Below are 23596 nucleotides of genomic sequence, written 5' to 3'. Positions count from 1 at the left end.
TGAAATTGCCGGGAAAGTATCCTGAATATCCAGTATATGATATAATAGCACATTACGGGAACATAATAAAAGTGTTGAAGTTGTTTTTGAAAACCTAAGCTAACTCCATAACAGAGCTAGAACATATTGACATTTACAACAATATATATATTTACTAGTGTTATTTTCCTAAAAAAATCTCTTTATATAAGTATCCGTATCATAGAAAAGTGTGTTTTTATTTGAAAGTTTTACATTAATGAATTATAAAAACAAATTATTTGTATGCATCTAATGTATTATTTTTGTTGGTAAACAAATCTGTAAACAATATTAATTAGATTACATTTCTGAACAGATATTGTGTAAAATGCTTTGAGGGATCGATGCCATTTTAAACTTATTGTTACTCTAAATATAGTAATTGTTAAATAGACCGCAGCGAAATCTTAACATTTAACTGTAACAACATACATAAATACAAGTTCATTGAACTACTTGTAATATGTTTACATAACTTATATAGGCAGCTAAACTACAATTAATATCAGAGTATACTGACAAACACGCTCATAAATGAAAGCGGGTACAAAATATATGGGAACGAAAGAACGCGGTTTCGAATTACATGGGAAGACACTAAGCGGACATGTATCACACATTGAATTTTGAAATATGTACGTTGTTTATACAAATCGCTTGCAATTGGGTTTCTTTCCTTTGAATGGATACTTTCCATAAATTTTTTTTTTTCGCAAGGACAAATAAATCTATAAGACAAAGACACTCATACGGATTAACTATTGCAAGAAAGGTGTTTTTGTAGGGGAGGGGCGAAAACACGAACCATTTGATTTACAAAACGTACACGCATATTCATGTGAAAGACAGGCACAAACTGTTTTAATACAACTCCATATAACGCATATGTTTTGAAACCGTAATTACTACTTTACATAAAAGGTTATATTGCTAATATTCGTCAAAACTGTGCATGCACTCACTTAAAATTGTTTGCTTGACCTGCAAGACAAAATAAATGAAGTTCGTTACAACGCTAAAGAATCCCTCACGAAAAGTAGTTTAACTTAATGTACATTTAATTAGTTTACACAAGTACGATATTTTGCCAGATTACGTCATCAACTTTCGTCAATAAATACATCATTCGGAGCCGAAACACTAACGCTCTGAGCCTCTCTGAAATTCGATATGAACTCCGGGTGGTCGTTGAAAGTCACAGAGGGCGCTTGCGAATTAGACCCGGAATTGTCGGATGCTTCCGATTCCGACTCGATAGAGTTTGCGCGCGCATCGTCCTCCCTGATGCGCGGTGTTTTATTGGTCGAAAACGGTCGAACTTCCGCCGATAATTTATTCGACTTTAAATCTCTACCCGAAGTCTTACAAGCAGCGGACGCGTCCGACTTAGGTCGCATCGCGACTACCACATCTTTATACGTATCCAACAAGCTGTCTCTCTTCGTATCCGCATCGCTACTACGCGGCTGGCTGAGCACGTGGACATCCGGCTCCTCGCTGTCGGCAATTATGTTCAACGTTGACGAGCCGCCATAGCTGCCGCGCTTCGGAAGACTCTTAAGCTTCACATCGTCTTTCGGCATCGCATCGATGGAATTGGAGCGACTAAGGCGGTTCCGCCAAGGAAGCGAGCTGCGCTTCTCCTCTTCGCCTTTCGTGTTCAGGCTCATCCGAGACTGTGTCAGCAAATCGCGAACGAGATGTAGCCACGTGTCAACCTTGCCGGTCGTGCCCTCCGCCCCATGTCGGCGGTTAATCTTCTGGAGTTTCGTCTCAATGGCCTCCGCCTTGCTGAGCACAATTCGCTTGTCGTTCTGTATCGAGTTGGTTGCGCGCATAGCCTTCTTGCTCTTTCGTTTGTTGCCGCTGCTTCCCTTCCGGCGACCGAACTTACCTAAAAAATAAGATTTAATATATAATTTATATAAATATATATAGATAATAAAGTTCAACAGCCAACAGATGTATGTTTGAACGCTAAAAACAGTCAAAGGCTTTCATTATATCGATTGTAAAACAGTACTAATTCCTTATGCGGTGACTTTTCAACATCATGCTTTTTGATACAACAAAAAATCATCCGTTGCTTTTCTGGTAAAAAAGAAACATTTTATCATAAAAAAAGTTCCCCGCAGCTCCGTTGCAATTGATTCATTATATCGTTTCGTCAAATTACCCGATAATTATAATATCATTTAAATCGTTTAAACAGGATTAGCTTAAGTTTACTTTTACTATATTGCAATAAAAGTCTGCACAAAAATGGTTATAAAAGTTGCATAATCCCAGGATTAAACAGATTTTTGAAATAAACAACATACATGCTTTTCTGCACAACACTTTTATCTTGAAAACAATAACTTGTACCATTGAAATAATCGAAACAGGTCAGTTATTCTTCACATTCTTTTAGCTATTAACGTAAAATTTATACGAAATTGAAATTTAAGGCTCAAAGTGAAAAAAGCAAAACTTTACCGGAAGCACCTTCGCTATGTTCGCTTGTTTGGCTCACTCGCTTGTTGCGTAGGTCGTTGACGAGGTCCATAAAATTCTTCATGAATTTGCTTCCCAGGTTGTCTCCCGGCCCCGCCGGAACTTCAATGCCCGAAACGCCACTGGGTCCCTGATTCTGTTTTCGGCGCTTCGTGATTCTGATGACGGTCTTTCGGCGTTTCAGACTCGGGGAATCGTCCTGTAAAAAATGATGGTTAAGTGAATTAATATGATATTAACGTGTTATAATGCGAACAGATTTGTTTTTGTTTGCTTTTATTTCGTACTTGATTAATGACCAAATCTACGACTGTTCCTTGAACTACTTGTAATATGTTTACATAACTTATATAGGCAGCTAAACTACAATTAATATCAGAGTATCCTGACAAACACGCTCATAAATGAAAGCGGGTACAAAATATATGGGAACGAAAGAACGCGGTTGCGAATTACATGGGAAGACACTAAGCGGACATGTATCACACATTGAATTTTGAAATACGATGTTTATACAAATCGCTTGCAAATGGGTTTCTTTCCTCTGAATGGATACTTTCCATAAATGTTTTTTTCGCGAGGACAAATTAATCTATAAGACAAAGACACTCATACGGATTAACTATTGCAAGAAAGGTGTTTTGTAGGGGAGGGGCGAAAACACGAACCATTTGATTTACAAAACGTACACGCATATTCATGTGAAAGACAGGCACAAACTGTTTTAATACAACTCCATATAACGCATATGTTTTGAAACCGTAATTACTACTTTACATAAAAGGTAATATTGCTAATATTCGTCAAAACTGTGCATGCACTCACTTAAAATTGTTTGCTCGACCTGCAAGACAAAATAAATGAAGTTCGTTACAACGCTAAAAAATCCCTCACGAAAAGTAGTTTAACTTTATGTACATTTAATTAGTTTACACAGGTACGATATTTTGCCAGTTTACGTCATCCACTTTCGTCAATAAATACATCATTCGGAGCCGGAACACTAACGCTCTGAGCCTCTCTGAAATTCGATATGAACTCCGGGTGGTTATTGAAAGTCACAGAGGGCGCTCGCGAATTAGACCCGGAATTGTCGGATGCTTCCGATTCCGACTCGATAGAGTTTGCGCGCGCATCGTCCTCTCTGATGCGCGGTGTTTTATTGGTCGAAAACGGTCGAACTTCGGCTGATAATTTATTCGACTTTAAAACTCTACCCGAAGTCTTACTAGCAGCGGACGCGTCCGACTTAGGTCGCATCGCGACTACCACATCTTCATACGTATCCAGCAAGCTGTCGCTCTTCGTATCCGCATCGCTACTACGCGGCTGGCTGAGCACGTGGATATTGCAATAAAAGTCTGCACAAAAATGGTTATACAAGTTGCATAATCCCAGGATAAAACAGATTTTTGAAATAAACAACATACATGCTTTTCTGCACAACACTTTTATCTTGAAAACAATAATTTGTCCATTGAAATGATCGAAACAGGTCAGTTATTCTTCACATTCTTTTAGCTATTAACGTAAAATTAATACGAAATTGAAATTTAAAGCTAAAAGTGAAAAAAGCAAAACGAAGCACCTTCGCTATGTTCGCTTGTTTGGCTCACTCGCTTGTTGCGTAGGTCGTTGACGAGGTCCATAAAATTCTTCATGAATTTGCTTCCCATGTTGTATCCCGGCCCCGCCGGAACTTCAATGCCCGGAACGCCACTGGGTCCCGGATTCTGTTTTCGGCGCTTCGTGATTCGGATGACGGTCTTTCGGCGTTTCAGTCTCGGGGAATCGTCCTGTAAAAAATGATGGTTAAGTGAATTAATATGATATTAACGTGTTATAATTTGAACAGATTTGTTTTGGTTTGCTTTTATTTCGTACTTGATTAATGACCAAATCTACGACTGTCCATTAAACATAAATCAAAACAAATTTAAGAAATCAGGTACAAACTAAAAATTCCAACTTTAATAGTCTAATCGGGTTTCAATTTCGTCCACTCTTACCTGCGTAAGGCTGCTGTCGTCGTCAATGTTGCTGCTCGACGTGGTCGTCACGGACATCTTGTCGTCCTCGTCGTCCATTTGTTGCATCTCCTTCACGAGCGCGATCTTACCTGAAGAACGACAACAAGTTTGTGCATGTTTTATATAGAAATTTTAAAAATGAATCGTTTATAAAATGTAACATTTCCTTCATTCGTTGTACCAAGTTGAGCAAGGCTACCAACTTATCCTTAATACCATTCACGTGCGTGTTTTGTGCGCGAACTTACTTTATATACGTTAATCGAACGGTACAGTCTTTGAACAACACTATTCATAACATTAATACCGATTTACAAAACTGCCTATCATCATATTCATCGTCAGCAGCAGCATTCAAATCACCAACAGTGTCGTTGTCGTCGTCGTCATCATCGCCATTATTATCATCGTATAAATGCGTATAAAAATCAATAGTAAAAATATTATTGTTTTTGTATGCAATGTATTTGTATTAACAAAACATATAATAGAGTCATTATTTATTTTTCTTTCATTTGTCTGTATTATACAACTAATATCAACTAAATGCAACCTACTGGCAATATCCATGGCGTTGATCTCCCGGTTGTTGGGCTTCATACAGTTGATGTCTGTGGAGCTCATGATGTGGAGCGCGGTGCCGAGACGGTGGAAGAACATGGAAACGAACTGGATGACGAGCGCCACAGCGTACACGATCATGAAGAGGAGAGAGATGGGCTCCAGGGTCAGCTGCCGCCCGTTGTTGGCGTAGCAGGGCAGCGGGATGCTGATGCCCTTGCGCATCTTGATGGCGTTCGTGTACTGGAGATCGGAGATGGAACATACTTATTATTATTAATACTTGTAATACAATCATCATTATTAATCAAATGTGGATGCATTCCCTATCTTGATGGCGTTTGTGTACTGGAGATCGGAGATGAGAAAAGAATCGAAGAAAAACAATCGATACAAGGACACGGGTAGAGCAATATTAATCAAATGCTTATTAACCGTGACACAACTTGAAATGTTGTGCATGGTCCTTTCTGTATGTCAAGATCTAGGAATTTGTTGATAAAAAAGTGAGACAAGAATGTTTGAAACATGTCTTGAGAAGTAATAGACAAATACCCGTGGGTGTTTGCTGTAGATGGGAAAGCAATAGTGTATTAACAAAAAATTATGGATTGGAACCAAATAAGAGAAGAACAGGTATTTAACAAATTATCGTGGCTTTACATGCTTACGTAAAACAATATGCACGAACGCGTGTGTGAAATTCATTCGCGTACGGGATATGACAAAAATGCGCTAAGAATGACGCCCAAAACATCCATGAATATTCGTCTCTGTTTTACCAATATTAATGTTGCCGTTTAGGAAACCCCTTAAGGCAGTGCATGGAAGGGGATTAATATAATGAAACCGATTGTTTGTAACAGATGACTAAAAATAATAGTTAGTGCAGTTGTAAGAACACATACCAAACCTGCAACATTTGACTTTCAAGAATTTCCGGAAAAGTATATTTATATCAAAGAAAAAAAAGCAACAACCAAACAAAACCTACCTGTAACGTGAAGACAATAACGATGAAAAAACCATTCAGCGTGAAGAACATTAGACTCATTTTGTTCCTCAGTTCTAGAAGGTCGTTCTGAACTTTGGCCTGCTGAGCCTCGTTTTTCTCAAGCGGAAGTAGGTACTTCTTGATCAGGTCCTTCCAGAACAGTTTCTCGTCGTTGCCAAGGTAACGCGTTCGGCCATTACCCAGTCCGTCGTCGTTCAGCCAGTTTGGCGCATTTTCGTCGTAAGGCGCGAATGTTTGCTTGAACGCTGGATTTATTGCTTAGGACCGAGCACAAACATGGTTATGAAATAACGACTTTAATATGACTTTATGACTGTAGAAAAATAAATGAAGCGGCGTAATCAACGTTAGCAAACAAGAAACTTACACCCGTACGTTTTATGGTGTTATTTAAACTGTGGGGTTTACATTTAATGTCATTTTCAGGATAACATCAATCATGACCATCACCGCAAGCACCACTATCATTATCTTCATCATTTACAATTAAAAAAACATTATGTTCTGTAAACGAGGCAAACACAATACAAATGAACGAAGTACCTTCGAATCCGCCTGCGATATCGGGCGTCGACGAGACGCTTTTCGAACTTTCCTTCCGACGTCGCAGCCCGTCTGTGACGTTTTCCGCCACTGTCTCAAACGTCACGCTTACGCCATCGTCAGTGGTGACACTTCTAGCAGCATTTTCTAGATGCTGCCATTAACATGTGATGTATATAATGTAAGCGCCACGTGCATTCTTCTTTTAAATATTTTTTTGTTGCATTGATTTATACAAATTTGATATAAATATTAAATAAGTGTATAATTATGTTCTAAATATGCAGTTATTGAAAAACTTGTTCTGGCTATAGAGTTGGAAGAGCGCTCTATCTTTATTTCCGTGGTTTCAATGACATGTTTAATGTCTTTGCTTGTTTCATCCTTATTATTAGCAACATTTGCTGTTATGTGACATCTTCAATGTCCTTTAAACATTATTAAATTTGAAGTGTAAAATGTTATTAACGGTTCTGTTCTGAAGTAAAGCAGCTTGAACTGAATTCTTAAAATCGTATTTGATTGTCATTCAAAATTGTGTCTTGTTATGAGAAAACGGGGCTTAATGCTTGTGCGTAAAGTGTCGTCCTAGTGCAGTCCGAACAGGCTAATCAGGGACGACACTTTCCGCCTAAACTTGATTTTCGGTAAGGAGGGACTTCCTTGAAACTAAAAATACCATTAAAGCGGAAAGTGTCGTCCCTGATTAGCTTGTGCGGACTGCACAGGCTAATCTGGGACGACACTTTACGCACATGAATTAAGCCCAGTTTTCTCAGAACAAGACATAAATGATTATGTAAGACGCTTTATATCCCGGTCAAACCCGCGCACAGTCCTTGTGTATAAAGTTCTCAATAATTATAAACAATCGCATCAAGAAAGTCAAGTAACCAAGAGGAATGCCATGATTTTAGTTGATAAAATTATTTAGAAAAACACTAAGATTAGACATCACACGCTTGTAATCTTCGAGAATTTATAATTCCATGTTACCTGATTCCCGCCAAGAGCGCGTTCAAGCGACTCTAATTTGTCGATCACGAGCTCAAACTTGCTCTCGGTGGCGTCCGGTCGGGGACGCGCGCAGCAGACGCAGCGGAAGAGGTTCCCGAAAGAGAAGTTGTAGTCGCTTGTCTCGTCGGCGTCGGATGAAGAGAATTTCTGGAGTAGCGCCTTTTCACGAGAGGAAAAAAATATTTTCACGATCAACATTTGCGGTTTATTCGACAATGAACCCTTATAAACCCTTAATAACGTTCTTCATTTTTGGCGTTTCGGGCGTAAAATCTTTGCTGACACTTCATTATAACAGGTTCAATTGCGTTTTTGAAATGATAGAGCAAGCCAAAAGAATTAAGCAGTGGCATTTAAATAGTGAAAACCCTCTTTAATCCGTATGCTAAGTGTCATTAAATCGATAGATCGAAAGCAAAACATAAATATACATCGGTTACGTGAGTCGTAGTATGCAGAGTAAATGCAAATAAGTAGTCTATCAACACGGAGTTTTGAGTGATTTTTTTATATATAGAAAATTCATTGGCAGCGCATTAAAAATAAATTTACTGAATTAAAACGTCATGCATATAAGAAAATACTAGTATTCTCAGTAATAAAGAACTATTTATAAATACGCGTGCACTTTTTAAATACTATTTGCATTTGCAAACATTCGTTCGGGAACATATCAATTGACGTTTGTCATCTGAAACACTGCTGTAAACATTTGTGTGGGAGTTGCTTGAGTTTTTTATGGGATCAGTCTTAAGATAAACTGAAGTAACAAAACATTAGAATTAGGCACAATATAAGGCATACATCCGTCTCAAAATCCATCAAATGAGACACCCGACCTACCTGCAATCGACTGTCGGGATATTTGCGGGCTTAGCGTTTCGGGTCGGCTGCCGTAGCGGTCTCGCGCGTGCCCCAGGACACCACGTGCATGTTGCAGATGGAGTAGATCATAAGCAACATCGACATCGAGGGCACCGCCAGGAAGTAGAGGGCGCCGTGCAAGATACAGACGAACTCCTGTATGAAGACAGAACAATGAAATATAGGCGTATTGATTCGTCGGATGAAAATAAGGTTTGCTTTGCGAAATTATTTTTTGTTGTTTAAAAGCTTAATCATCATCATCATCATGATAACCATAACCATCATCATAATCATAATCTTTATCACCATTACCATCGTTATCATCATCATCAGCGGCAGCAGCAGCAGCATCATTATTTCCGCCCACGCAAAAATCTCAACATCGAAAGCAAAATCCCTCTGATCATAATAGTAATGATAATCAATATCATCATCGTCATCTTCCCTTTCCTTAGTATCATTATCTTCCCTTTCCTTAGTATCATTATCTTTAATTTGATCATCAGAATCACTATCAACTATGCAGTATCCGTTTTATTTCCATCAATACCAGCATCATCACAATTAACACCACCACCAACAACAGCAGTCCCTACCTGAGGATGCATGAACGCTGCGATGTTGAAGACGCCAAGCAGGAAGTAGAGGAAGATCGCGGTGGGCGTGTTCAGCATGAAACAATTGTATCTCTAATGAAAAGGCTTGATAGATAGAACATTTTTACACTCAACTCTTGGCATCAATACGCTTTGTGCGTGCACCTTTTATTTTCAGAGGATTGTCAGCGCCACAGCGTTTGTTTTTAAAGGCTGCGTTCTCATATTTAGTTATTACTACCGTATTGCATTCTGTGATCACGAATATTTTAGATCATATAAATATTGTTGTTCCATATCCTGATATTTGTTTTTACCAAACTATGTTAAATTGTTTTCGAAACAGCGAACATTTTATGTAAAAGTATAAAGCTTTAAACCGTGACCTCAATTTAACGCATTGCATTCCATCTCGCAAGGTATAAAGTTCAGTTCGCGGTCTGTACAAGACTCATTATATAAACTCTATCGCGTTAACCCGGTGAACATGACCGGAAATATCTTCATTGCAGATATTCGGCGATATAATAATGGTATGTCAATAAAGGATTGTTTTTCGGCGTAAGCTGCATAAGCCAGCTTTTCACCTTAGCCTGACCTTTGTAAGTGTCCAATAAAATTCCAATAAAATTTCCCGCGGCTAGGTACGAATGAATACACTTCATTTATTCCATTGGCTGATTTGAGTATACCACCAGAACATTGGAAACATATCCGCGTCTTTGTAACACTGTTTTACTGTATGAAACAATTTTATCTCGAATGAAAAGGCTTAATAGATAGAACAGTTTTACACTCAATTCTCGACATCAATACAGTTTGTGCGTACACCTTTTATTTTCAGAGTATTACCAGCGCAAGAGCGTTTATACTTAAAAGGCTATGTTCTCATATTTAGTACTTACTTCCTTATTCCTGTCAACATGTTAACATGTAAAAGTATAAAGAGCAATGGAAGCGAGGCCTCACTTTAAAGCATTGCATTTCAACCCGCGAGGTATATCGGGTCAATTCGCGGACATTCAGAGTTTATATACAGGTCATCACCGGAGTTGGCGGCCAGTAAAATAATCGTTATATAGTAAAGACGCTATCCGTGAACTAGGTGACCTGGAATTTTCTTTAGACCAGAAATATGTTAAATGAAGATATTCAGCAATATAATTATGGTATGTAAATAATAGATTCTTAAAGGGATCTTTTCACGCTTTGGTAAATTGACAAAATTGAAAAAAGTTGTTTCAGATTCGCAAATTTTCGTTTCAGTTATGATATTTGTGAGGAAACAGTAATACTGAACATTTACCATGGTCTAATATAGCCATTATATGCATCTTTTGACGATTTTAAAACCTAAAAATTATAAAGCGTTGCAACGCGAAACGATTGAATAATTTGGAGAGTTCTGTTTTTGTCGTTAAATTTTGTGAAACTACGAAGATTGCTTATAAAAGGTATAAAAAACTTCATGTATATGAACTCGGCGGAATAGCTCAGTAGGCTAAAGCTTTTTTACTTCAGGACTCTGGCAGGACTCCAGGGGTCACTGGTTCGAAACCTGGTCCGGGCAATATTCTTTTCCTTTTTTAAATTTTATTCTTGATTTTTTACTGGAGCTTATACGATTCAATGTTTACATTTATCGATATAAAGCATTTAATGAATAAGTTAAAAAATGACAAAATCTGTGAAAAGGCCCCTTTAATGTGTTTTCAACAATACAATGATAAATATTATTGTTGATAAATTTAACAATAATTATTCGTCCATATTGCCTAATGTACTAAAGTGATATTATGAGCATGTAACAGTTTATAGGTGTCTATCGCAACCGTTGATTATTTTTGATGTTTCTACTTCATATACACTTATATTAATTAATGCAGCATCATCATACTAAAACAATATACCAGAAAGAGAAAAATAATGCATTTGAATATCAACCGTACTTTCGTTTGACAACTGATCATGCGTTTACGAGTTGAACTTAAATTTAGTTTTAGTGCAGATTTGTTCATACGACACAAAGACACGAAATTGTTTTACGGATCATTTCAGCTTACAGGACTGGGTGGGTCACGTAAGAATATCGAATATAAAATATATTTTTATAAACAACTGGTAGCAAGGTGAGTTGCAGATAATTAATCAGTAACCACATTTTAACTAACTATTTTGACCTGTTAATTCTTTTCAGCTCAATTCAACAGTGCAAAATGCCCATAATATCACTTTAAGCATTAGCACGATGATAATTGATACTGTTAATAATCGAATCAAATAGCAATGCCCGACAAACCACTAAAACAGGTTTGTTCGAAGAACGCGCCTATAAATACGGATACTTCTCGTGTGGCCGGTTGACTCATATGTTTAAATTTCACTTCCATTCTTCTTTTGGTTTTCTGTTTTGTATCTATAGGTTTATGACCAGCAATATGTTATAATGTAAAATAAGCCGCGAAAACTCCCCGTAACATCCCGTACTGCGTGTGATGCAGCTAAGAACTGCACAGAAAAAGACATTCGCTATACTTGATCTCATTCATTAAACTATTTACGCCGTATATCTTTTTTAAAGATATTTCTTGTTCAATAATTCCATGATAGGTACTAGTTATGATTAATTTAATAAGAATTATTCCACCACAGCAACCAATTTACTAAGCATGAGCGCGATGATTCACGATACTATTAACAATCGAATCAAATAACTATGTCCAAAAAACACTACAACAATACATGTCTGTTCGAAGAACGCGCGTATTAATATTTCAAATACGTACGGTTGATTCGTGTTTGGCCTTATACTCGTATACAGTCGAAACCCGATGGCTCGAACTCGCTTGGCTCGAATTTCCGGTTGGCTCGAACTCACCTCGAAGCACCGATTTTTTATTTCTATATATTTATATGAACTTTTGTCGGATGGCTCGAACTCGCTTGGCTCGAATTATCGGATGGCTCGAACTGTTTTCACAGTCCCGGTCATAGTTTTCACACGTTCTTTTGTTCAGTTGGCTCGAACTCGCTTCGGGTTTAATAAAATCTGTTAATCGATTAGGACCTTTTGATTAAAGGCAGGCAATAACTGATGTCACACAGGTTGCAAACATGCCATCGACTCAATCGTTAATTGATTTGAGTAAACCATGGTATTTTGTATAAAATCTGACTTTCTTGTAGTCGCAGTATTATTATGGCTGAAATGGCTTACTCGCTTCTTACTTAGCAATCTAGAAAGGGCCCCGGTACCCAATCCGGGTGGATATCTAAATCAAAACTACTAAAAGGGTCAGCTGTAGGATGTAAAGTGACAAAAAGAAAGTTAAACGCAAAAAGTTGTACATAAAGTTATCAATCTATTTCGGCAGTAGAAAGAGGCAAAAACAACAAAAGCGGAAATTGCCGGCGAATTAAGAAAGCATGTTTTCTTTCTAAGTGCGCTGTAACATGTACCCGTATATGTGCTACGTAAACTTTTTATTGATTTTATTTAATCTCTTTATTTTCCGAAGGAAACTCTTTAAGACAACACATTGATACAAAGTCATGCAAACAGTTTAACAATGGCAATCTTATTTTCAATGAGGCCTTCAAACAACTATGGTATGTATAATGCATTGCTACATTATAATGCAAACATGAAGACTTTGACGGACATAAGAGTACTGTAACAGTGCAATAGAAGTGTCATAAAAAGCAAGTATATTATATGACTTATCTTATATTTTTAATTTCTCTTCCAATATTGAAATAGTCTCAAGAAACAAATATTTATTAACAGAAAGTATTAAAGAATATAAATGTTTTGTTGATTACATTTTCCCATGTGCACACACTCTAACGCACGCACGCACACACACACACGCGCGCGCGCGCGCACACACGTATACACACACACACACTTATAAAATTACCATATCTTAATTAACAAGACCAATATCAATAACAAAAAGTTAACAAAAACAGCCGCGTACATTATTGTACAAAGTCAGAGTTTAAAAACGTTGAATACATTATTATTGAAATAGTTTACGATTGATAGAAGTGGCAGATATACACAAATATTAAAATTACAGAAAAAAATATATTATGATCTTGTCATGAATATTTGCAAACTTCAACAGGAATACAATAAAATTGTCTGACCAGTCATTCATTTGTACATCGTGTTTTGGTCATTGTGCTTTACATTCGATACAAACGCATCCAAAAATAGATGGGTTAAAATGGAATATTGATTTATCGGAACATTAAAAGGATGTACATATCGTTTTAATGGTTATAACCTTCCCATTTAATTTGACATAGAGGTTAGCTTGTTGTTCATTTCATTTTGTTTGATGATTCATTCTCACGCCCAAATAGTGGCATCTGTCTAATCTACAGCTTCAGATGTAATCGATGTTTACATTATTAAAATTGTGTCGTACACTACAGTTTTATTCTTTGTGATTGTTTTCGTAGATATGTTGCTTAATTGTAATCACCAGTTACCAAGGCTCAATGTGGAAGCCTTTATCAGTTAATTTTATCAATTTGTTTTCATTTCGATTATATACGAAATAGTCCCATTTTGTCGCTGAGACACCTCGTGGTGTTTTGGAAAATTCGCTTCAGAAGTGTGGTGGATCGAAAGTCCTGGAACCGCCTCTGGAACGAGTAAATAAATATGATTTCAAAAATACGTGTGGACGACACCAATTAAGCAATACTGTGTTATACTGTGTAATGTCAATTATGCCTTCTGATTGCATTGGTCTGCACGTTCTATACATTTGCCAATTTGTTCTGTGTTATCTACATGTTGTCATACTCAAAAAAATCGTTTCGTCTTCTAATGTTTTGCATTTGCATATAAAAATAAGTTTTGTACATATATAAGTTCATGTTATCATGTAGTTAGGTCGTCTCTTATGCACGTTAATCTTGATATGTGTAAAATTGAAATGTGTTTAATTTTTTTTTCTTGTTGAAACATACTTTCGATATGTCAATATTTAAAACAGTTTTGTGCATTTATTTAGTTGTTCTGGCCTTACTTAATCATATTTTAGTTAGATCATATTGTACTGTATTTTACTATTTTTGTTTATAAGAACGAAACATAGTAAATACAACTTTATTAAATTTACTTGTATTTCCAATCAAGCCTTGAAATATTAATTAAATAAATTATGATAGAAAACAGGTTTTAATAAAAACGTTTTCGCCGCGGGTATCCGAAGCCTTTGGAATCAGATTTTATTATATCTTGGACGATGAAACAAGAAACGCCGGAAAAATGGGCACAGAGAGCATAATAAATAATACAAGCATAGATCTTCTTGTTATTGTTCCATTAATAAAAAAGCAGCCTCAGGTGCGGATGGACATTATTTGCTTTTGAAACACGAATAAAACATATTAAACTAATAAATGCCAATGTGATTGATGGGTTTTATACTTTCAATAGTTGTCCAAACATGTTTCTTTTTTATGGAGGTAAATTCTGAAAATAAAATAAGTAAATAACTTAAGTGGTTTTGTTTGAGTCCAAACTAATAAAACTGTCCATGAAACAAACAAATAAAATGTTCCCTTTATTTTATAGATACGTGGGTATTGTATTTATCTCTGAAACAAAATATATTTAAAAAAATCTTAAAGGCTAAATAAATATAGAACAGAAATTCCAATTGACTGGTTTCGTATACATGTACTTAAAAGTCATTTTGCAATATATATGGATAATTGGATTTAATTTTGATTGAACCAATAACAACCTTCATTATTTGTAATGACCCTAAATCGTGCTTGTATAATTGTTGGTTTCAATGTGGGTTTTGTCAATTAGAAACTATCCTACTCATGGACCAATTACACAATATTTTAAGATGAGCACTTAACGAATAAATGCACAAAATATAATGACGCATGCATATAACGATATGTTGTATGTAACAATCACATATTGATGCAAGAACAATGCAGGTACTGTATACTTTGGCCTATATACACGCCATACCGGTCATGTTAAATATGATGAGCATCGCGTTGATACGACATGATATTATAAAGTAAGTAATGAACAACTTCACCAATGCACATAACATAAAGACAACTTCACATAACGAAACGATATGTATCTGTGACATTAGCACAGAACCACGTGAAAAAAACAGACATGTGCATGGCAAAACGCGCATATTATAAGTCAGCCGGATAAATGTATACATCATTATAACGAATGTGCAAAATAAAACTAGGTTTTAACACGAAATGGCAGACCGAGTACATAACTATCTACAAATTTAGAAAGGTCGTGATGACACATTTACAGAACGAAACGAAGGGCTTAAAATGAGACAAAACAAGAGCAACCTGATAATTTAACATTATATAATTATGGTAAAACATGCTTATGGTAAACTGTGTTTGGTGTAAACAACGGATATGTCCATATAACAGTATGGCAAAAATACAGAACAAAACGATCAGTCTAATCACAGAATATTCTTTGAACAGAACAACTGAATGTATTTAAGTGAAATAAATACAAATTTACTGAACGAAACGATGCTTATATAAATTGAGTGAAATTAGCACATTGTTCATTGTTAAATTACATAACATTATGACAAATGTACATAAGGACACGATGTCTCTACAGGACAGTATAAAGTTAGCAACAACAACAACAGCATGTATGAGCTTTTAAGCATACATTTGCTGTTTAGCCAAATGCAAAATACACAAGTGTGATGGCATGGATGATAATTATTATGCATAGAACAGTTCGAGAAATTAACATCCACTAATGATAATCGTACAAGCATAGACAAACGCGGAAAACAAACAAACCAACTTTACTTATGCACATATACAAATGACGATTTTACTTTATAAAAATACGTGTTTTTTTACACAAGTTAGTTCATGACGAACAATTTGGCAAAATAATATTACACAATGTCTTATGGAAAGAACGAAATGATATTGCACGTAATAAAATTATGTCTTTTAGACTGATTAATATAGAAGATGGTGAAAAATGCACAAAACGAAATGACATATGCACAAATCAATATGGGCCGACACTTACCACCTAAACTGGATTTTCGCTAAGAATAGATTTCTTTGACACTAAAACTAATATGGAACAAAGTGTTGCCCCTGGTCACTGTAAGGAAACGAAAAGCATAAGTATGGCTATTGATGCGCAAGGCTCTTGTTGTGTATACATGTATGTAAAAGGCAGCGCCATCGTTCCTATACATCACAAATGGAGCAATTTCATTTGATGTTTGTTTGTAGATCCGGACAGAGCAGCAATGTGTCCGTTTTTCTTGGCGCTACTTTTAACAATGGTTGGCGGGACTATGACCCTGTTACACGTCCACCATGGTAACGTAGAAATGGCGTCATATCTCCGGGAAGTGAACAACAAGTACCCGGATATCACCATGCTGTACAGCATTGGGAAAAGTGTTCAAGGTAGGGTTTGCATTAAACTCTGGGAAAAAGGGGCTTATTTCATATGCGTAAAGTGACTTCCCAGATAAGCCCGTTCTTTCCACACAGGCTAATCATTGACGATACTTTGTTTGTTTAGCAGAGACTTCTTTAAAACAACTAAACGTACAAGTACCTGCTCAAGCTTTATATATTTGGAATCATTTTCAATTATCGAAATGTTAGTGTTCTGTATTTGTTGTTGCTGTTTTTTGTTTGTGTGTGTTATACAAGACAAAATGTTCGAAATAAAAGCCCTAAGCTCGAGTCATCTTCAAGAAACATTGTTAAACACTAAAATAACGTTTTTATTAAACAATTAAGGCAATAATATATGTTGTCATTTGATTTACGCACATCTGGCTCGTCCTTTATGAGGTTTTAAGATGATATTAAAAATCATTATAAAACAATATGGTCACTATAAAATAAAAACAATAAAAACTTTATATTATCATAGGTCATTGGGTTAATGAATTAATTTCAACCGTGCTCTGTGAAAAGGGAACTTATTGCATGTGCGTTAAGTGTCGAACACGATTAGCCTGTGCAATCCGTGCAGTCTATATGTTTTCATTTGTGTTTCGAACGTAAATCTCGTTGAACTTCCGATATGAAACGAAAACAATCCTTAATAGTGGTCTTATTAATATTGCTAAGACGAAGATATTTTTTTTTATTGCAATCGAAAATTGTCACATTATTAAAGTATGTCGGTAAATTAAAAGGAACTTTTAATTTTTTTGTAAAAAAGACATTAACTGTAGTATCTAACAAATATTGTATACGTATTTAATAGTATGTATTTCATTGTCCAATACAGACAATATAAAGAAAACTTAAAACAAAATGTGTCCTTTCCTGGGATTCGAAGCTTTTACCTTTGGAAGCAATATTTTACGCGCAAATATTAAGTCGACCATTACATTTAGAAAATTAGGTTTTTTAACGACGTATTTCCCTTTTTCAATGACAAGCACTGCATACGATAATAATTATCGCATGCAGCGCTTGTTATCACTATTATTGATTGATGATTTCCCATTCACCAACTGATATTTTGATAACTGTTTTCAGTCGGCAGTGCATTTCGCTTGTAAGAATATTATGTCTACATTATTTTTTGGTATCCATGAAACTTTCTTTCAAACAGTTACAAAGTCCATTTAACAAGATTGCGTCGTTTTTGGTGTCTTGTTATTATTATTTTTGTGGATCAGGGTCTTCTTGTTTGACAGTTATGAATTATTATTTCTAATGTTTGTTTACTGAACGAATTTAATTCGCTAAACTATTAAAACTCAGAACGGTTTAACGTAAATTTCAGTAAGAAATAATGCTATTTAGTTTTGCATAAACACATGAGTACTTTTGAGTTTCATTGAAGTAAGTTTCTGCTTTGTCACCATAAAAATGTATATGACTTCGATGCTTGGTAACCACACTTACTATTTAACTACCAGTTGTCATTAGTAGCTCTGTATGCATGTGCGTAAAGTGCCACTACAGACTGTGCAGTCCGGACAGGCTAATAAGGGACGACACCTTCCGCCTTTACTGGATTTTCTTGGCTAAGAGACTTCCTTTAAACGACCAATTCTATAAAAGGGGAAGGTGTCGTCCCTGATCAGCCACAGCGTTAATCACGGCTTAAATTTTATCTGAAGCCATCTGTATTTAAATTCCACAAATTATTGGTATCATGTGATAGATTAGTTAACTCTAATTTATGTACGGTAAATATATAAAAGAAACTTTGGTTATAAGAAATGCCATCCTTAATAATACCGTTGAATAGATTTTATACCCCCCTAGATAAAAATTCCGTGTTCTTACTATCGAATGTGTTTATTTGTATTTATATTTTAAATTGACTATTTATGTTCAATAATGCTCTGTAATTATTTGTGTATAAAGACGATGTACTTGCGTATAAGTCTGAATTAAGTGTCTGTCTGTCTGTCTGTCTGTCTGTCTGTCTGTCTGTCTGTCTGTCTGTCTGTCTGTCTGTCTGTCTGTCTGTCTGTCTGTCTGTCTGTCTGTCTGTCTGTCTGTCTGTCTTGTCTGTCTGTCTGTCTGTCTGGAAGTATGTCTGTCTGTCTGTCTGTCTGTCTGTCTGTCTGTCTGTCTGTCTGCCTGCCTGCCTGCCTGCCTGCCTGCCTGCCTGCCTGCCTGCCTCCTGCCTGCCTGCCTGCCTGCCTGCCTGCCTGCCTGCCTGCCTGCCTGCCTGCCTGCCTGCCTGCCTGCCTGCCTGCCTGTCTGTCTGTCTGTCTGTCTGTCTGTCTGTCTGTCTGTCTGTCTGTCTGTCTGTCTGTCTGTCTGTCTGTCTGTCTGTCTGTCTGTCTGTCTGTCTGTCTGTCTGTCTGTCTGTCTGTCTGTCTGTCTGTCTGTCTGTCTGTCTGTCTGTCTGTCTGTCTGCCTGCCTGCCTGCCTGCCTGCCTGGCTGCCTGCCTGCCTTCCTGCCAGCTTGCCTGCCTGCCTTCCTGCCAGCCTGCCTGCCTGCCTGCGTGCCTGCTTGCCTGGCTGTCTGCCAGCCTGCCTGCCTGCCTGCCTGCCTGCCTGCCTGCCTGCCTGTCTGCCTGTCTGCTGAAATCTCAGAGCGCGGTCCGATTATGTTTGTCCCTCTAGGCGATGACTTGTGGGTAATGGCGATCGGCAGCTCGTTTTCCAATATCGATCTTCGACCACACGTGAAGTACATCGGAAATATGCATGGCAATGAGGTATCTATGCGTCAAAGGTCATGAGACCTTTCTCTGAGATATTTCATCCTATTGGGCCAACAAATATGCTTCTTTATAATCCAAATTATTTCAGCTCCGTTGACTTTGTTTTATCTAGAGTAACACTACTGATAGTTTCCAAATTATTGGATAAAGGGTCAGAATCCATGGTCAATGATCCTTTCTTTATTTATTTTTATATTTTTTTTTTTTTATATGGCGTTGTTTATCTACCTTTTAGTTCGGAATAATTCTACATCCGTTTAAGTGGTTTCTATTCATCACGAAATTAAGTTACACACGAGCAGAGAACAGCGCAATTGATTAAAGATGGAAATAAAAATATGTTAATGCATTCTGTTAACATACTTTGTGAAAACACGGAGTGTAATCTAGAGTCCGTGGTGAAAATAATTGTAACTTAGTGCTTACACCTAACGTGAAGTATTTGCCTATGAATATTTAGTTCAGCAATATTGTTTGAACCTATTAAAGATAGATCACTGTCAACTGGGTCATGCGAGTTGTGTATCGTGTTATTTCTGAAAAGTTGACCCAGCATTTGTAAAAATATTGCAAGACATTACATTTCCAGAAAGGAAATTCATTTCTGCGTTGAATAAGACCGAGATCGTGAAAATCGCTGCACAATTGATGAAGATATGGCTGTTCAAAGCGATGCACCCCGTTTTGGGCTGATTTTGAGTTGCATACCTTGTTATATATATATTTGATAGTGAAATATTTTTTTTCAGAAAAGTTAATTTTTCGTTATAATATGATTATTTATCATTCAAAATGATGTTTTAACTAATTAATATCATAGCCACACGCTACCCACCTGTGCTTCCAATGTGGCGCTAATGACAGGATTTTTTGAAAGTCAATTATAATTCTTCAAAGTGAGTAGGTTTTTGGGTTTTTTTAATCAACATATTTCGCATTATTTTAAAATTCCGGCAATTAAGTGCGATTCAGTGAGGATTAATTCATCCACACATATACAGAAACATATAATAACAACCCATTTGGAAACCTGATGACCTTAATAAGTTGTGGAATGGAGACGTTTATAACAGAAAATCGATGTATTTTGCCTGTGTGAGGAGCAAAATTCGACCCAATGAAATCGCTAACAACATCAAACAAATCCGTTGAACATGTATAAGTTGTTCCGTGCACAATAACATGGCTTCTTGACGATCTGATAGATAATTTGTTATTTTTCCAATAGAGATGGAGCTAATACCAATGAGGTGGCGATAATTACAGGAGTTTGCGCAAATGCACATGCTCAACTATTTTAATTTTCGGTGCCGACCATACACTTTTCGTGTCATATTCCAAATTTAGTGTTCGATTTTTTTCTTAATTCGATCAAATTGAAATATAATCAAAACAGTAAAGTCTACATAATTATGAAGAAACATTTGTTTCAAAGAAATTTTATAGATTTCTGTCATTGAATATACTATACAACTGTAAACAAACTTGAGTATAATGTATAATTAAAAAAAGATTAACGATTAAAGCCTGAGCTATTCTATTTATTTGCAGATGTTAGAGAGAACAAACGACATATTTTAGCCTATTTAAGGTTCGTTGACCTTTGCCTTTTTGTGAATTAAGACATTGTAATAGGGTACAAAACTAATCGTTTCAAGCAGAACTAACGTCTTGTTAATTATTTCGTGAACTATGTTGCTGTATAAACACATTTGTTGTTAAAAAATATGTTGAGAATTCAGCTGTTGGATTTATTGACTATTACATATTTTGGGTTTATATCGTACAATAAGTTTTTCTCTGATTATTGACTTCTTAATATAGTCGGTTACTTATATATGTATATATTTACATCTTTTTTTATAGAATGTGTATATGTTCTGTATGGATTTCAATTATTATATTTACGTTGAAAAATGAAATGAAATATGGAAATGGAACATTATCGATCAAATGTAAGTCATTTGATGATTCACATATCGTGCATTGGCACCGCCTCCTGTCATTAGCGCTACATCATTGGTATTGGCTCCATCTCTTTTGGAAAATACAAAATTAATTATAAGATCTTCAACACCCAATGTGTGTGTAAATGCAGCAACTACTATATATTGAACGCAATCGTTGATGTTCCCGAATTAATCGGGTGGAAATTCGCTCGTCACACAGGCAAAAATACATCGATTTGCTGTATAAAACTCCACCACGCCGCAACTTATAAAGGCTCCCACGTTTCAAATTGGTTGGGATTGTATGTTTCTGAACATTTGTGGATGAAATAATCTTCGTTGAATCGCACTACATTGTCCGATTTTTAAAATAATGCGAAATATGTTGAAAAAAAACAACACAAATCACCTTGAAGAATTATCCGTGACATTTTACAACATCTGGTCCTTAGCGCCACCTCGGAAGAACCATTTGCTCATTTATTAATGCATCGCAAAAAAGTCGTGGCGCCCGTGGTTTACGGTCGTGTATGACATTGACAAGATTTTGGAAATGGGATTTAAACAAAGAATTAATCAATAAAGTTTAAATTGTTAAGTTATGTTTTGTGCCGCGTAAAAGTTAAAAATAAATATAAAATGTAGTATATCTGCCGTTATATTGCTCAGGCCGTAAGTCGGGAGGTGTTGCTGCACTTGATTGACCTGTACGTGACGTCACACCACTGTGCACATCATGCCGTCAATGAACCTCGATGGTTACAACATATCAGTGGAGGGTCGATGCACGGGTACCTTAGGCCGGTAGGTGTATTATTAAACAGGGGGAATAGTAATTAGTTTATATATATGAGCCTCGTTAATGCAAAAAGGGCTAATGCATGCTGTCCGCACAGGCTAATCGGGGACGACATACATTTTCTGGATTAACTGGATTTTTGCTTAGAAGTGACTTCTTTTCAACGAAAAATACTATAACAGCGAAAAATGTCGTTCCGTTTTAGCCTGTGCGGACTTAACAGGGTAATCCTGGACGACCCTTTACGCACATGCATTAAGCTCGATTTTGCCGGAGCAAGGTTAATATATTTAATGCAGCGCCATTGGCTTCAATCTCATAAAAGCGCACATTCGCTCAACGTGATCGTTTGTGTTTGCCAAAATTACCGCGTGAAGTCACATATCATAATTTTTATCAAATTTTGTCAGATCCTAAATTTTGTCAGATTCTTTATTACTACGATACATGCGACTGAGTTCGCAGCTTTTTCATATAAGCAACGAATTCACTTAGTCAGATAAAAGAAAACGCTTGCGAAGTCAGATAAAAGAAAACGCTTGCGGGTACGTAAAAGTGTTGTATAAAACGTTATTGGGACGGATATTATCAGTTAGTTTTTTGTATATTTTTTTTCCGAAATTCCGATCATATGTTTACCATGTCCGTTCTTATTCAGATACAACGCCAACGAGGACAACTTGAAAAGAAACTTCCCCGATTTAGTTCACGGCGGGGCATTCAAACCCGTCCAACCCGAAACGCAGCACGTGATAGACTGGCTGGACGACTACAATTTTGTAATCTCTGCCAACTTGCACGGTGGTGCTTTGGTTGCAAACTACCCCTGCGACTTTTATTTCTCAGGTCGTATGTCTTATTAAACCTTGATGACTTATAAACACAACGCAATAACAGAGAATGAGACATTCATTGGATTAGATTTGTTTATTAATGCATTGAATTAGTTGCAATTACTTGATTTAAATGCCTTACGTTAAATTTATTTTAAGACCCAAAACAAGGTTTTTCCGGACCCTCGAAGACGGTGGATGACGACACTCCAGTATAAAGCTCTGACCTATGCAAGGTCACACTACACTATGTCTAAAAAAACTAATGGCAACGAATGCGGCGGGTACTTTAAGAATGGCATTACAAACGGAGCCGAGTTGAATCCTGTGTTAGGTAACTATATAAGTAACATAGCAAGCATACAACTACTTCTTTGAGCCGGTCTGTCTTTCGCTCGGTTTGAATGTCAGTCCGTAAACCATTTCGTTTCCGCGCGATATATTGAGAACGCATTTACTTACCATCGTCCAATTTGTGGGCTGGTTTCTTTGGAGGAAAGACGCCGTTCAATTTCTAGATCAACATGCGCATATCAAACGGGATTGGAACAGAAAATAATAAAAGTGCAATAGTCAAATTTACCCGTAGCCACCATCCCTTAAAGTAGACGTTCAGTGTAGTAAAATAAACATCTGAACATAA

The 23596-nt window shown here is 36.6% G+C and overlaps 4 protein-coding genes across 4 annotated transcripts in view; 2 read left to right on the top strand and 2 right to left on the bottom strand.

Moving 5' to 3' along the window:
- LOC127831768 (carboxypeptidase D-like) overlaps positions 1-23596 on the top strand; it is a 54210-nt gene that overhangs the window by 27880 nt on the left and 2734 nt on the right. The gene's annotated exons all lie outside the window — the stretch shown is intronic.
- On the bottom strand, positions 855-3409 carry LOC127831766 (uncharacterized). The gene is made up of 2 exons (XM_052356808.1): positions 2500-3409; positions 855-1915 (listed from the first exon to the last, which is right to left on the bottom strand). Exons 1-2 carry the CDS (start codon positions 2579-2581, stop codon positions 1122-1124), a joined length of 876 nt encoding a protein of 291 aa, XP_052212768.1. The 5' UTR covers positions 2582-3409; the 3' UTR covers positions 855-1121.
- LOC127831514 (uncharacterized) lies at positions 3478-6384 on the bottom strand. Its single transcript, XM_052356498.1, has 5 exons — positions 6103-6384; positions 5105-5351; positions 4527-4636; positions 4106-4313; positions 3478-3878 (listed from the first exon to the last, which is right to left on the bottom strand). The coding sequence occupies exons 1-5, from the start codon at positions 6160-6162 to the stop codon at positions 3478-3480; spliced, it is 1026 nt and encodes a 341-aa protein (XP_052212458.1). The 5' UTR covers positions 6163-6384.
- On the top strand, positions 16561-23341 carry LOC127831769 (uncharacterized). The gene is made up of 5 exons (XM_052356812.1): positions 16561-16625; positions 19272-19366; positions 21991-22125; positions 22779-22966; positions 23113-23341. Exons 1-5 carry the CDS (start codon positions 16595-16597, stop codon positions 23153-23155), a joined length of 492 nt encoding a protein of 163 aa, XP_052212772.1. The 5' UTR covers positions 16561-16594; the 3' UTR covers positions 23156-23341.

The sequence above is a fragment of the Dreissena polymorpha genome, chromosome 5 (genome assembly GCF_020536995.1).
Source record: "Dreissena polymorpha isolate Duluth1 chromosome 5, UMN_Dpol_1.0, whole genome shotgun sequence".
Lineage (NCBI taxonomy): Eukaryota > Metazoa > Mollusca > Bivalvia > Myida > Dreissenidae > Dreissena > Dreissena polymorpha.
This window is presented reverse-complemented; position numbering and strand designations above follow the sequence as displayed.